The sequence below is a fragment of the Lepidothrix coronata genome, unplaced genomic scaffold (genome assembly GCF_001604755.1).
Source record: "Lepidothrix coronata isolate B3197 unplaced genomic scaffold, Lepidothrix_coronata-1.0 Scaffold54, whole genome shotgun sequence".
Lineage (NCBI taxonomy): Eukaryota > Metazoa > Chordata > Aves > Passeriformes > Pipridae > Lepidothrix > Lepidothrix coronata.
In genome coordinates this window covers 242,414-256,118 of record NW_016690234.1, presented here as the reverse complement: position 1 = coordinate 256,118, position 13,705 = coordinate 242,414, and the positions used below count along the sequence as shown (strand labels likewise).

The 13,705-nt window shown below is 60.6% G+C and overlaps 1 protein-coding gene across 3 annotated transcripts in view; it reads left to right on the top strand.

Annotated features, from left to right (window-relative positions):
• The window catches only part of GSE1 (Gse1 coiled-coil protein), a 66,372-nt gene that overhangs the window by 35,958 nt on the left and 16,709 nt on the right, over positions 1-13,705 (top strand). For 2 of the 3 annotated variants that reach the window (XM_017816339.1, XM_017816340.1), the window contains exon 1: positions 2,135-2,264. The exons of the other annotated variant lie outside the window; for it this stretch is intronic. In XM_017816339.1, coding sequence (XP_017671828.1) covers positions 2,228-2,264 — 37 coding nt within the window. In that variant the 5' untranslated portion in view covers positions 2,135-2,227. Of the gene's footprint in view, positions 1-2,134; positions 2,265-13,705 lie in introns of those variants that run through there. 3 annotated transcript variants of the gene reach the window in all.

Sequence of the window (13,705 nt, the reverse complement as noted above, 5' to 3'; positions counted from 1 at the left end):
AAAAAAAAAAAAAAAAAAAAAAAACCCCCCCGCGGGGAAGGGGGAAAAAAAATTTTAGGGGGGGGGGGGGGGGGAGAGGGGGGAGGAGGGTGCAAGTTTTCACCGGCTCCGTCTTTGCCAGATGGAGTTTTGGGGAGGACACGTGTGCATTTGCAGCCAGAGGACCTTTCACCAACACCCTCCAAACACCCGTGCCTGGCCATGGGGCTGGATGGGTTTGGGGTGACACTGGGACCCCCATGCCCCCTGTCCCCACACTTTGTTGCAGGCAGTGGGCACCTGGAAATGGCTGGAGGGGTTTGGGGTGACACTGTGACCCCCGTGCCCTCCCTCCCCGTCCCCATTCTCTGGAGCAGGCAGGGCAGGCAGGGGCAGGCAGCGGGCGCCTGGGAATGGCCTCTGTATCTTTAAGCTGTTTGAAGGGCTGGTCATTATCATACAGGATGTGGCTTCTCTTGCAGGGGCGAGATATCACACGTCGCCCTTGTGAACTTTGGTGTTAAAACCAGTTTGGGAAGAGAAGGACGGAGCTGGGCGGGGATGGGGGGCGGGGGGGTTGGCAAACGCACATGTACACTCAGGGGCAGGCTCCCATAAGCGTGTCCCCATGGAAGCGTTAGCCCCTGGAATCGTGCCCCCGTGGAAGCGCGCGCCCGCGGAAGCGCGTGCCCGTGGAAGCGCGTTCAAGCGTGCCCGGAGCCAGCGACGCTCCCCCCCCCCCCTTTTCCACCCCGCCTTGGCTGATCGTTTGCTTAAAGCAAATTAAGCCGGGCCCTCGTTACTATGGTGCAGCCAGGATCTCCAGCCTCCCTCGCGCTCCCGTAATAGCATTTATTAGCCCTATTTGCCTGCAAGCATGTCTTCCCGGATCTGCTAATGCATCAGCGGAGAGGGAATGGGGGAGATCCTATCGGGCGGCTGATTACAGCCCCCGACGGCCAGCGAGGCCGGGAAGGGGGGATTTAGAGGCGCAGAGGGGATTTGGGAGCATAGAAGGGATTTGGGGGGGGCAAAGGGGGGCGGCAGGAGCTCACCCCCAGCCCCCCGCGCCGGGGTTGGGGCAGGCAGCCTTCCTCGCCTGCCTTTTGTGAAGCAGCAGGCAGCTCCCGGCAGGCAGGAAAGTTGGGTTATTTATTGTTTTATTTTCCTAATTTTCCTGCTGAAGCGGCTTGGGGGGGAATGGGGTTTCTATTTTTATTTTATATATGTTCCCCCCCCCCCAGCTGGCCCCCCGCATCGGCAGCTGTTTGAAAACAGAAAAGGCAAGAAAGAAAAATTAAAATTATTCCGTCCGTAGGCGAGGAGGAGGAGGAGCGGGGTGTGAGGGGGAAGGAGGCTGCTCCCCGGGGCGCCCCGGGGGTTCGCCTCCCCGAAACCGCCGGGGCCAAAGGCTGGAGCCCGGGGGACGCGGGCGGTGGGCGGAGGGTGCCGGGGCGAGCAGCTGCCGGCCGCCCTCCTGCCCGCTCCCCGTCATTAGGGGAGACAAATCTGCTGTCAAGGAGCCAGATTTCCAATTTACCGATAATGATTCTTGCATGAAAATTGATCGAGGGGCAAGTCTGCCGCCTCTCGCCCGCCCGCCTTGGCGCAGCCCGCGGAGACGGGGCTTTCCGGACGGACGGACGGACGGACACACGGACACACACCAGCTCTCAGCCCCGCGTGGGTCACCCAGCCCACGCCACCACCACCCTCTCCAGGGTGGGGGAGACCCCACTGCACTGCTCAGGGGGTGCGTTCCCCCCCCAGCCGAGGGTCCCGCTGCCTCTTCATCCTCCTCCTCGCCGGCTTTTTGTGTGCCTGCGCTTGGCAGCTGGGGGCTCAGCGGCAGGAAAACCCCCGGGAAGGCGTCACGCGTGGCAGCCAGGCTCCTGCCCTGGCCCCGCCGGTGACAGCCGCCACTGCCACCCTCCGCCGGCGCCCTGGGCTCGCTGCTATTTCAATTTTTATTTTTCCTCCTCCCCCCACGCACTTGATTCCCCCCGCTCCTCCTCCTCCTCCTCCTCCACCTCCTCCTCCTTCTCCTCCTCCCCGCTCCACCGTATTTTTTCGCCTCTGGTTTATTTTTCCAACCCCCTCCGTGTGGCTTGGTGCTAATTTTTGGGGGGGTTTCCTTCTTTTTTTTTTTTTTTTTCCTTCTCGCTTCCTGACACGTCCTCCTCACCTTGGCTCTTTTATTTTTATTTTTAATTTTTTTCCTGACCGCAATGGAACTGTAACATAAATCATGTTTGGGTTGAAACCACCTCTCTATTACTTACCAGGTAAGGCACTGAGTGATGCTGCCACCAGCCCTTTGCACTCCCTCTCCCCTCCCTCCCCGGGGTCTCCCCATGGGGTCCCCCCTAACCTGGGGACACCATGGCCAGCAGCAGCCGAGGGTGATTTCGGGGTGAAGTTACTTTCTTCCAGCACCTCATAGAGGTTTGGGGTTTTGGGGGGGGAAGCAGAGAGCTCCGGCACGGCACTGTACGGTTTTGGGGTGCATGGATTCCCCTCTCTTCTCCTGCTGCCACTCCCTCACCCTGGGGGTTTCTCCCGTCCCCAAGGAGCCAGGAGGGTTCTGGCCAAGGCAGGATGGGGAGAAATGTGGGATGTGCTGTGTTTTGGGGTGGGGGTCCCTGCTGGCAGCCCCACCACTGCATGGGCATGGAAATTTGGGGCACCAAAGTTTGCTGTGCCACCCCAGCCGGCAGCACCAGCCACCGCGGCAGCTGACAACGGAGGGGGACCCCCACGGTGGGGGTTGGGGTGTTTCAGGAGCATCGGTGGGGATGGGGAGCTGGGGTGTGAGACCAGGCATGCACTCGGGGGGTGAAGGGTGTGTGCTCAGGGTGAGCGTGTGGGGTTCGAGGGTATGAGCTGGGGTGTGAACTGGAGATGCACGGGGGTGAAGAGCTGGAGGTGCTCTTGGGGTGCAGGCTCAGGGTGTGTGTTTGGGATGCACACTGCGGGGGTAGGCTCAGTACACTCAGGCTGTGAGCTCAGGGTGCCAACTCGAGGTGCTTTTGGGGTGCACCCTGCGGATGCAGACTTGGACTGGGAGCTCTGGCTGTGAACTCGAAGTGTTTTTGGGGTTCAGACTTAGGGGGCAGGCTCAGAGTGTGAGCTTGGGGTGCTCTCCCAGACTTGAGATGCAGTGGCAGGGCCCCTCTCTGGGGGTCCGTGCCCCGGCGTGGCCGTTCCCCCACGGATGGTTGTTTGTTTCAGGAAATGGCTTTGGCATGTGGTTGTTACCGGAGCGAGCGGCTCTGCCCAAGGCGCCTGCGCCGGAGCGCACGAAGGCGAGCCAGGAAGGGCGGCCGAGGGGGGCCAGGGTTGAACTTGGGGTTCTCCCCCCCCCGGGAGGGGTTGCGGCATGACATCCCCTCCCATCGCTGAGCCACGGTGGGGACATGGGTCACCTGCTTGCCTGTGGCACCCAGCTCACTCCCAGCATGATCCGACCCTGCACCCTCCTCCTGCTGGCTGTGGGGGTCCCAGTCCCCGTCTTCCCCCCCTCCCCAAACACCAGCATCTTGCTCCTTGCTGTTCTCCACTGCCTACAGCAGCCGTGGGTGATTCCTTCCTGGCTTCCATGCCGTCCCTCATGGAGGGGACCCCTCCAAAGGCTGCAGGTGCAGGGAGACGGTTTGGGAGTTGGCTTTTTTCCCCTTAAATTCCATATTTAGCACACGTCGGTCGAGCCGGGGTTCCCAGCGGCAGCTCCTGTTGCGTGAAACTTCTGGCTTTGCCGTTGTTGCTAATGCACTAATTCCTGTGCCCTGGAAAACCCTGCTCCGTCCGGCTCCCCACTTCCCAACTGCCTCGGAGGTGGAATAATAAAACCGGAGGAGAAAAGCAAGACGGAGAGGAACATGGAAGTGTCAGGCTGTGAGATTTAAGGCAATTAGGGGGAGCGATGCTGGAGGCGCTGGCACGCAGCGGGATCGCCGGCGGCAGCTGCCGGGCGTTGGGAGATGCCGGTGGGCCAGGTCGAGTGGGAGCAGATGGAGATGGGAACCTTCCCCCCACCCTGGGCTCGCGGGGTTTCATCAGCGCGGGGCTGGTGGCGGTGACTCAGCGGCGCGAGTCCTGCTGGGGACTGTCACTGCCTCAGGGACTGCCTGGCCGTGGCCCGTGTCACACGCTCCTCGCTTCTCAGTGGCTCATTCTCCCACCTTGGCTGGCACAGACGGCTCCTGTCTCCTGTGTCCCTCTGGTCACTGATGTTCCTGTCCCCTCTGTCCCTGTGGTCACCAGTGCTTCTATCTCCTCTTTCCCTCTGGTCCCTGATGCTCCTGTCCCCTGTATCCCTCTGGTCACCAGTGCTTCTTTCCTCTCTGTTCCTCTGGTTGTGGGGCTGGAGATGTGCAGTGGGGCTCAGCTGACTGCGAGGGGACACCGGGCATGGCGGGCACTCACCATCAAGCATCGCTGAGAGCGAGGGGACAGGGAGGGAACCCCATTCCCTGCTGATCCATATGGGAACCATGCTCGGGCTGGTTTTCCCTGAGATAACGTGGGCACTGTTGTCACCCTGCAGCCAGTGCCAGCATCCTTTGGGGACAGCACCTTCCTCTGGGGACAGCAGCACCCCTTGGGGTCACAGAGCATCCCTGGAGGGCCTGGCTCTCTGCTCCAGCAGGCACAAAGGTGGCACCCGAATGCATGCAGCCTTTTGGGGTCCTCCCTCTCCCTGTGGGTGTCCCCAAATCTAGCAGCCCCTAGCTGAAGGGGCCCTGGGACTCCCTGGCGGGGGCCTGGTGTGCTGGGGAGGATGGCAGTGGGTGCCGGCAGCGGATGCTGCTGACTCAGGACCTTCCCAAATGGTTCCTATTTTTATGCTGGGGCCGGGAATATTTAGCCCCTGGATCAAAGCAGATGGAAGGAGCTGGGTGATGCCGCGTAAACACCCGCTCAGCGGGTGCCGCTGGTGCGAGGTGTGAGTCACCGGCAGCTTTTGGCAGCACCGGGTGGGGACAGCCACCCCCAGGCTGGGTTTGGGGTGCTCGGGGCTGAACTCCTCTCTTGGCAGCTCCCTGGCTGGGTGCTGGGATTGGGGGCTGCCCTTTCTCATCCTCGCCGGCTGTGTGGTCGAGGGGTGCATGAGGATGGTGTTTTTGGGGTGCTGAGGGGGAACTGGGGGATGCCAGGGGGGTCCCGGCTATGTTAGGGTGCCAGGAAACCCCTCCTGCTTTCCTTCCTTGCCCACCCCACCATCCTCTTCCTCCTCGTCCTCCTCGTCCTCCTCGTCCTCCTCCTCCTCCTCTCCTCCTCTCGCCAGTCCTAAATTCGGTCGCCATGGCAACCATGTCAACCACTTTCCAGCTTCCCTGTGATGGTTTGAGGAGGGGAGGGGGAGAAGAGGGGAGCCAGGGGAAGGGGGGGACCAGGAGCGTTGCTTAGGGCTTGGGGGGACGTGCTTCCCAGATGTTTTTTTCCTGCTGGGTCCCGCCTGGCAGGTGGGGGCTGGTGCCAGCCCGGTGCATGCCAAGAGGTCAGGGCTGGAGGTCCTGGCCTTTGGAGGGGCCTCCATCACAGCCCCCCAGCTCCAAGTGGGTGGGTGGGCACCCCCAAAATCAAGTGCCTCTCTGCAGCCATCCTGCTTGTGCCAGGGCCCTGCTGGTACTTGGGATGTCAGTAGCCACACGGCTTGGAGGGGGGTGAATTACTCCCAGACACCCCTCTTTTTCCTTCCTCTATTCTTCCCACCATCCCCCCCCTCCATAATCTCTTTATTCCCAGGCTAAGCCAGGTTCCCGATGGTTTTACAGACAGATTTGCCTGTAGCTGTATAGGACAGGGTGTAAAGCTGGGTGTCTCTGTGGGTGGGTGTGTAACGCCAGCCCTGGCATCATCCCACGGTGGCTGCCCCCCAGGAATGGCTGCACCAGCATGGAGCCACAGTGCTGCTGGGGGAGAGATGGAATTACCCCAGTGGGATTCTGGCTGGCAGTTCAGGGTACCACTGCCACCCTACCGCTGTCCTCCTGGCATCCCCCTCCTGGCACTGCCGCACCCCGGTCCCCCGGGGTGCAGCGGGCATCACTCACCTCCAGACCCACCCTGGGGTTTCGAGGGGGAGCAGGTGCTTCCTTTCTTTACAGCGTGTCCCCCCCTTTTTCCTCTCCTTGGCACCGGCTGTCAGCACCTGCCGGGATGCTCCTTGGCACGGCACCGTGGCACGTGCACGGGCACCGCCGGCGGCAGCCACGCTCAAGGCACTGCCGGTGGCAGCGGGGTGGGGGGGGTGGAGCAGGGCCAGCCCTGCCCCGAGCCTGGCAGCGGGGTGCATCCCCCCCTCTAATTTTATTACTAATTTTTAACTTTTATTTCCCAAACGCTGCGCTTAATTAAACCCAGCCGCCTCTTGCCGCGAGCCGACGTGGGGTATTTATGACACCAAACACCAACCCCCGCCAAAACACCCCTCCAACAGATTATTCCACCGGGATTAAGAGGGGGTTGACACCCCAACCCCCTCCCCATCCCTTGCAAGACTCTTTGTGGGGGGAAGACGGCAGTGCTTCAGCATCCCCAAGCTTCCTCCTTCCCCCCTTCTTTTAATAATAATGCTTTAAAGATGTTTGACATCTGTAACAAACAGCTGGCATCCTGTTATGGAAGAATGTCCTTTTATTTCCGAGCAGGTTGAACTGTCATTAATAGTATAATTAGGTGATTATCGGCGTACAGCAGAAAACTGCTTAATTGCACAGCCAGCTTTCTGAGGATCCCGGCTCCTTTATTGCTGGATTTGTTTTAGCCGCCTGAATTTTTTCGCGCTGTGTTGTTGGTTTTGTTTTATGTTGTTTTTTTTTTTCCACGTTGATTATTATTATTTTTTAATGCGTGTGACAGCTGGGGGAGTGTGGCGACAGCGAAGGGGGACACACACAGGCCTACGCTGGCACTGGTCCTCATGTGTCCCCCCCTCTAGGTCCCCAGGTGGTTTAGTTTTAACCCCATGTGTTCCCGAGTTGGGGAAAGGGGGCTCAGAGGGGGGGTTTGCTGGGTGCAGCACCCAAGGGTGGGTGGGAGCGCCCAGGGGTGGGAGCTGAGGGAATAAAGGGGATGGCTTTGTTGGGGAGCAGAGCCATGGCACCTGCTCAGAGGGCACCCATCACCCTGGGAAACCTTTAGCCACCCTCACCCACCCCTCCATGCTGGGACCCTCTCTTTGGGGCACCGTGGCCCTCTCCATCCCCACTCACATGGGGCATGCACGTGGCTCCCTGGCCTGCTCAGACGGCTGCGATGGTGTCACTCCATCCCTATCCCGGTCCTCATCCCTGTCCCTGGGATGTGTGGTTTTGGGGGCAGAGCAGCTTTTTTGGCGCCCGCCAGACAATAGCGCTTTGTATCTCCCTCCAATGCCGCCAAACACACTTGTTAGCGCCGCAGCTTTGTGCTGTAAATTTCCATGGAGTAATTACGTCTTAATTTATGATAATCCCGGGCGGGCGGTGGAGGGGGGCAAGCGCCAGTCAAGTTTGGAAGTTGCCCGCCGGGGCCCCGTGTCCCCCGTGGCTCACGCTGACCGTGAACTCTTCCGTCGACCATGAACTTCTCCATCCCGGCTGGTGGGGAGAGATTCCCTGAGCAGGGAACGGGGCTGTTCCCGGGGGGAAACAGGGAGCTGTGTGGGGTTGGGAATTGGTCTCAGTGAGCGTCCCCAGCACGGTGGCTGGTGTTGCCCATCCCACCATCCATCCAGGAGCTCAGGATCCCATGGATGTGTGGGCTGAGGTCATCCCGGGGTGATGCCAGGATGCTGTGCGTGTCCCGGTGCTGGCTCCTCCAGGAAGGAGGGAATCTCCCCCAATCCACTGCTCCTGCATGGGGCCGGACCCTTCCCCCTTCCCACCGCTGAATGGCTCATCCCGCCTTTGTCTGGAGGGCTTATTACCGGCAAAATAGAGGCTCTTTTCCCTCGGCCTTCCCAGCGGGCAAATTAGACGCTTTGGCAATTTTCGAGGAGGAGGATGGGGAGGGGAGGAAGGCTCTCATCACCTGGCACACAACCCCAGCACCAGGCAGGGCGCTGCCACTCTCCAGCAGAGGTTTTGGGAGGGAAGTGAGAAGCTCCCTGTGTCCCCTCCAAAACCATTGAGGCTCTGCAGTGAGAATCCCATGGGATTTGAGGAGTCCCCCTGTGGAGGGGGTCAGGTCTGGGGGACATGTTCCCAGTGTCAGTGAGCATCCCTGCGGGGCTAGGAGGGTGCTGGCATCTATACATCCCACTACCCATTGCCGATGGGGGCTGTGGATGCTCTGGGCACCCTATCCCATGCTCCAGGCTGGGTTTTATCCTGGGAAAGGGGTGAGAGCAGGGGGCTGCGCCCACTGCACCTGCGGCCAGGTCCCCGTTGGGAGGCAGCGTGCACCCACTGACATTTGCCAAGCGTAAAAATTCAATTAATTCCAGCAGGCAGATTAAATATAAGTGAATTTTAATAATTTGCTCGAAAGGCTGAGGATTACTGTAGGCGAAAAGGGAGGATGCTGCACACACGGGGGCACCAGCCGGCCTTCCCAGCACCGGCACGTGGGATTGCCGGCGCTAATCACCCTAAATCCCGGCGTGGGAAGAGAAGAAGGGTCTGCTCCCCTTACTGGGGTTTTGGTTGATCTTCCCCGGTGATGAGGAACGTGCTGGATCTGTCCCACCAGTGCTGGCAGTGTTGTCCCCATCCCCAGCACAGTCTGACTCCACGGACATCTCTGCTGTTTCAAACCCTCCTCACTGGTGCCCATTCTTGGCAGGTTCCATGAAAAGGGGGAGACTCATCAAGGTGGCCCTGGGGACCCCAGTGGGACACTGCAAGGGGTCCCAGGGCTCCTGGGTTTGGAGAAAGCCAAGGTCTTTCCAAGACCTCTGCAGCATCCGTAGCTCAAAGCTGGGGATGTGGGGCACCGATCAGTAGCAGATGGTGCCAGTATTGGGAAAATGAAAATACACGCAGTAAATTAGCTGTTTGCCAGCGTTAATTCCTTATCCCAAGGTAAAACCTTCCCTCTGGCCCATGCTGGGCCATCTGCAGTGTCATAAACTGCGGTGCTGCGGCGCATGTGGGGGGATCCTGGGAGTGTGGGGGGGACCCCCTGTCCCACCCAGACCCCCGGCTTTGCCTGTGGCACAGTGGGATTGATGGAGATTGCCTGTGACCTTTGCTAGGACACGAGGTATTACCATTAATACTTCTGTATTTCCGGAGTTCGTGCCATCCATAAATCTCATATCAAGGCGGGCGGGCGGTGTAATCTGCCAGGCGACGTTATTAATTCTCCTTATTAATACCTGTTATTAGTACCTGTTATTAATACCCGTTGCCCATGGAGTCCGTTGTGAGCCACCCGTGGATGGGGTGAAGGATGGGGGGTGCACTGTGTAACCCCTCCCTGCCTTTTTGGGATGCAGCCAGGGCAGGTGCTGGGAAATCCCTGGTGCCAGCAGAGTTACCCACCAGCAGTGGGGAGGGGTCCCCTGCGGGCACCCACTCCTGTGATGGGGACAGCTTTTGGCTGTGGATCCCTTTGGCTCTGCTGGGGGTGGCTTGCAGCACCTGGAAGGCAGAGGGGTAGCAGGAGGCATCTGCTCACCTTGTCCTGGCACTTCCTGACCGTGCCCTGCAGTCTGTTCCCCTGGCTGAGTCTTGGCCCCCCACCCTGCCTGCAGGCCCTTGTCCCTGTCTGCAGCCCACTGCCCTTGCCTGTAGCTTCCTGCCCCTGCCTCCCCCTGCCCTTGCCCTGCCTGCAGCCCCCTGCCCCTCTCCGCAGCCCCCCTGCCCTGCCCCTGCCTCCCCCTGCCCCACCAGGACCTGCCCTGTGCAAGATCCAGCCTGCGTGAAACTCTAATCTCCAATTTTATTCGCTCGGCTCCAGCCGATTTGCATAATCCACATAATCACCCTGGTTTTAATTGCCTACAACTCTGCAGAAAGATCATGTGGTTAAGTGGTAAATCATAATTAGATAAATAATTGGCTTGGCCGCAGCAAGCTGCTTTGTTATACCTGCCATCTGCTGGGCAAGGGCTCCTGCGCCCAAAACAATGCGCTGCTGCCACACGCCTGCGCCAGGCTGGGGGTGTGGGGGCACAGGGACATGGGGCATGGGGATTTGGGTATGGGAGGGCAGCCTGATTGTGCCGAGCATTGCCCACTCTTGGACTGTGCCATGCCCGGCAGCTGTGCAAGGTTTGGCAGCACTGTGAGATGCCTGGCTCCCTCCCATGTGTTGCCCAACAGCACTGTGGAATGTCCAGTGCCACCATGTGGTGCCCTACGGCATCTTGGAATCCCCAGTGACACCATGGAATGCCCAAGGGCGCTGTGCAAGCTCAGTGGCACCACGAAATGCCCGGCAGCACCATGGAATACCAAACAGCACCTTGCCCTGCTCAGTGGCACCGTGGAATGCCCAATGGCACCATGGAATTCCACAGTGGCACCATTTAATGCCTGGCAGCACTGTGCAGGTCTCTCCCAAGTGATGCCCAGCATCCCAGTGCAATGTCCAAATCTCCCCCTCACGATGCCCAGCATCTCAGTTGAATGCCCAGCTCTCTCCCACGTGATGCCTGGCAGCCCCATGGAGCACCAGCACCCCATGAAGCCATTCAGCTGCAGCAGCAGCTGATGCAAAGGGGTGCAGGCTGTACCTCACTTCCCCCAAAGCAGAGGTATCCTTGGAGATGACTGGCACCTGGATCCAGGCATCAGGAGCCAAGAGGAGCTGCCAGCCCAGCCTGGGTGCTGCAGAGAAGCCCAGGGATCAGCAGCATCCTTGGGGCACAGGCACTTGATTTTCGAAGCCCCCAGCTTCGAAATGGGGCAAAAATGGAGCAGAAAGTTGCTTTCAAGTAAATCTTTCACTGTCTGGATTTCCTGTGGGCTGAAAAGGCTCCCATGGCTGGTTGGCCTGGGCTTGGGAGGGCCAGGAAGGGAGAGAAACCATCCGGCATCACTCCATCCGTGGCCTCTCCCAGCGCTGCGCCCTCCAAACGAGCTCTTATTACTTTGCTTGTTGTCGTTTGCCAGATCAATGGTCCATGGAGGAGTGATCGATGGAGTCCCAGCTGGATAATAGCGCCATGTGCCCGGATGCTTGGTGCTGGGCTGGGCTCCACAGGGAGCTCCGAATCCCATCCCTGGCCGTGAAGGTGCTCCTTACTTCAGCGGACCCACCCAGACCCCTGCAAGGGGATGGTGGATGCTCCTGGGATGGGTTCTGGGCTCTGCCCTGCGCACCTAAAATTGGACAGAGGCTGCGCCTGGGGACACCTGGGGACAGCAAGTCTGGCCCTCTCCCTTCGTTTTGGCTGCATACTGGGAGGTGGGGAGGGAGAGCGGGAATGTGGGCTCTGATCGATCAATTAATTAATTAATGGAGTGTGCTGGAGGTGTAGCGGCAGAGCTGCTTTAATGAGGGGTGGAAAACGTGTGGCGGCTCGGCAGGACATCACCAGAAGAGGAGGTGGCCCCTCCTGCCTGTCCTCTGCCTGTCCCCTGCCCGTGGGCTCCCAAGAGGGTGACGGGGTGCGTGGCAGGGGGACGGTGGGCAGGGACGACGGGCACACGGTGGCCCTGGCCGCCTGCCCTCCATCCTGGGGCTCTGCCTGCTGCATTCAGACAGCGGGGAGGGGGGCTGACAATGTGAGGCCATTAGCATTGAAAATCCATGCAGAGCAGCTGTTCCCGCTCGGAGCATGCAGCTGGATGCGGCTACGGAGCGGGAGCCGAGGTTCTGGGAGAGGGGGGAAAGGCTGAGGGGGGACCTGATCGCCTCAGATCCCTTGGGGAGTCATCCAGAGCAAGCATGGAGGAGCCTTCCAGAGGGCTGGGCCAAGTGGGCTCCATCCCAGCGGCGGTCCTGCGGGCTGGGTGCGGATCCATCCCGGGGGAGGAGGATGCAGGATGCTCGTCTCTCCCCGCTCCCTCGGCCTCCCGCCGTGCTGGGTTTTTTTCCGCTCCATTTGCCAGGGGCTGGAGCTGCTGCCTGATCGTATTTGGTAATAAATTATTAGTTCCAGCACTCGGGAGCCCGGGAGCTCAAAATAGCTGCTGTAAGAGCGGGCGGCTGGTGCAGGTCGAGTTCAATGGCAATCTGCTCCCAAGGGCACTCCATGCTCATTAGGGGCCTTTCAAGGTGCTGGGAAGGGGGCAAGCTGGAACCAAGGTGCTAAACCTGCCCACTTCCTGTTTCCTGACAGCAGTATCCCCTGCCCAGGGATTTTGGGGTGCTGAGAGCCCATGCCTGCCCCTCGCTGCCCGTTCCTGCCTGCCCGCAGCGGCTGCCGGTGGGTTTTATTTGTCTCCAGCCCCACCAGGCAGCCAGACTGGTTCTGCTCTCGCTGCCGGAGGAGGCTCCCGCTGCCAAAAAACCCGCCAGCATCATCAGGAGCAGATGGAGAGAACATGGCACGCTCCCAGCTCCCAGCTCCCAGCCCTGTGCCAGGGATGCGAGGGGGGCAGGGACACCGCTCCAGAAGCCAGAGGCTTGGGGTCCTGCACTACTGGAGATGCCAAACCCCATGGCAGGTGCCATGTGTGGCACTGTGGGAAGGAGTGGCACAGGGAAGGGTGAGGGGAATATGGCAGTGACCCTGCCATCCCCTCTCCTCCTCCTGCCGGGCAGGGAGCTGCCTGCTCCTGTGGCCAGCAGCCAACGGGCACCGGGAATGCCAGACACTCCCTGTGCCGCTGTGCCTGAGCACATGCTGTGGGAGGGTTGGGGACAGGGTGACACATCACCTGCTTCCCAATCCCCAACCTCCCCCATGGCCTCAGCAGGGGCCCAGGTGCCCTGCAGCCCTGCAGCCCCCCCCCCTTGGCACTTTGGAGGGGTACAGGCAGCAGCTGCCCAGGGACAGGTACTTGGGCGTGTCAGCCCTGCACCCCACAGGGCTGGGGGCAGTGGAGGGACAGCCTGCCCTGTTTTGGGGTTCATGTCCCCGCCCCGGTGAGGCAACTGCTGACGTGACCCCGGACTGCTCCAGGCACAGAACTTGACCTGTTTTTCCGCACGGATCTGCCTGCTGGGAAAAGCAGCCAGGGAAGAGCTGAGCAGGCGTGGGGGAGCACCTCACCGTGGGGCATCACGGCGTCCCCAGCCGCCCTCAGGGGTAAGTGGCATCAACATGGCCCCGGCGGCGGGATGCCGGACAGAAGGAGGGACACAGTGTGGCCCCACATCCCATCCCCACGTGGATGCTCCTGCCCAGCCAGCTCTCCGTGCCTCAGTTTCCCCAGCTGGCAGCTGTCCCTTGGAGCAGTCCAGGGACGCCTGGACAGACGGACGCCAGCGCCGTCGGGGCACGGCGGGTGAGCGCCGCTGCTCGGGCCCCAGCCGGGGCGGAGGCGCCGATTTTATCACTGGGAAGAAGCAGCAAAACTGGTTTTGAGCCCGGCTGGGGCAGCGGCACAGCTCAGCCCGGGGGGCACACGAGCTCCCCGCACACTTCCCGGCGAGCTGCCGGCTCCCAGCTGCCCTGCGCTCTCCTGGCAAATCCCATTGAGATCATGAGTTTGCCGGGAGGCGTTTGGGGCCGCGGGGATCAGCTGAGCATCACACGGGTGATGCCCTGCCGCCAGCCCCGTGCCCGGAGAGCGTGTGCCAGTGAGCTGATCCCACCGAGTGGCTGGCAAAGTGTCTCCAGACATGGATTGGGGCTGGAATGGGGGGGGGGGGGGTTATACCTGGGTTAATAGGTGGGGAGAAG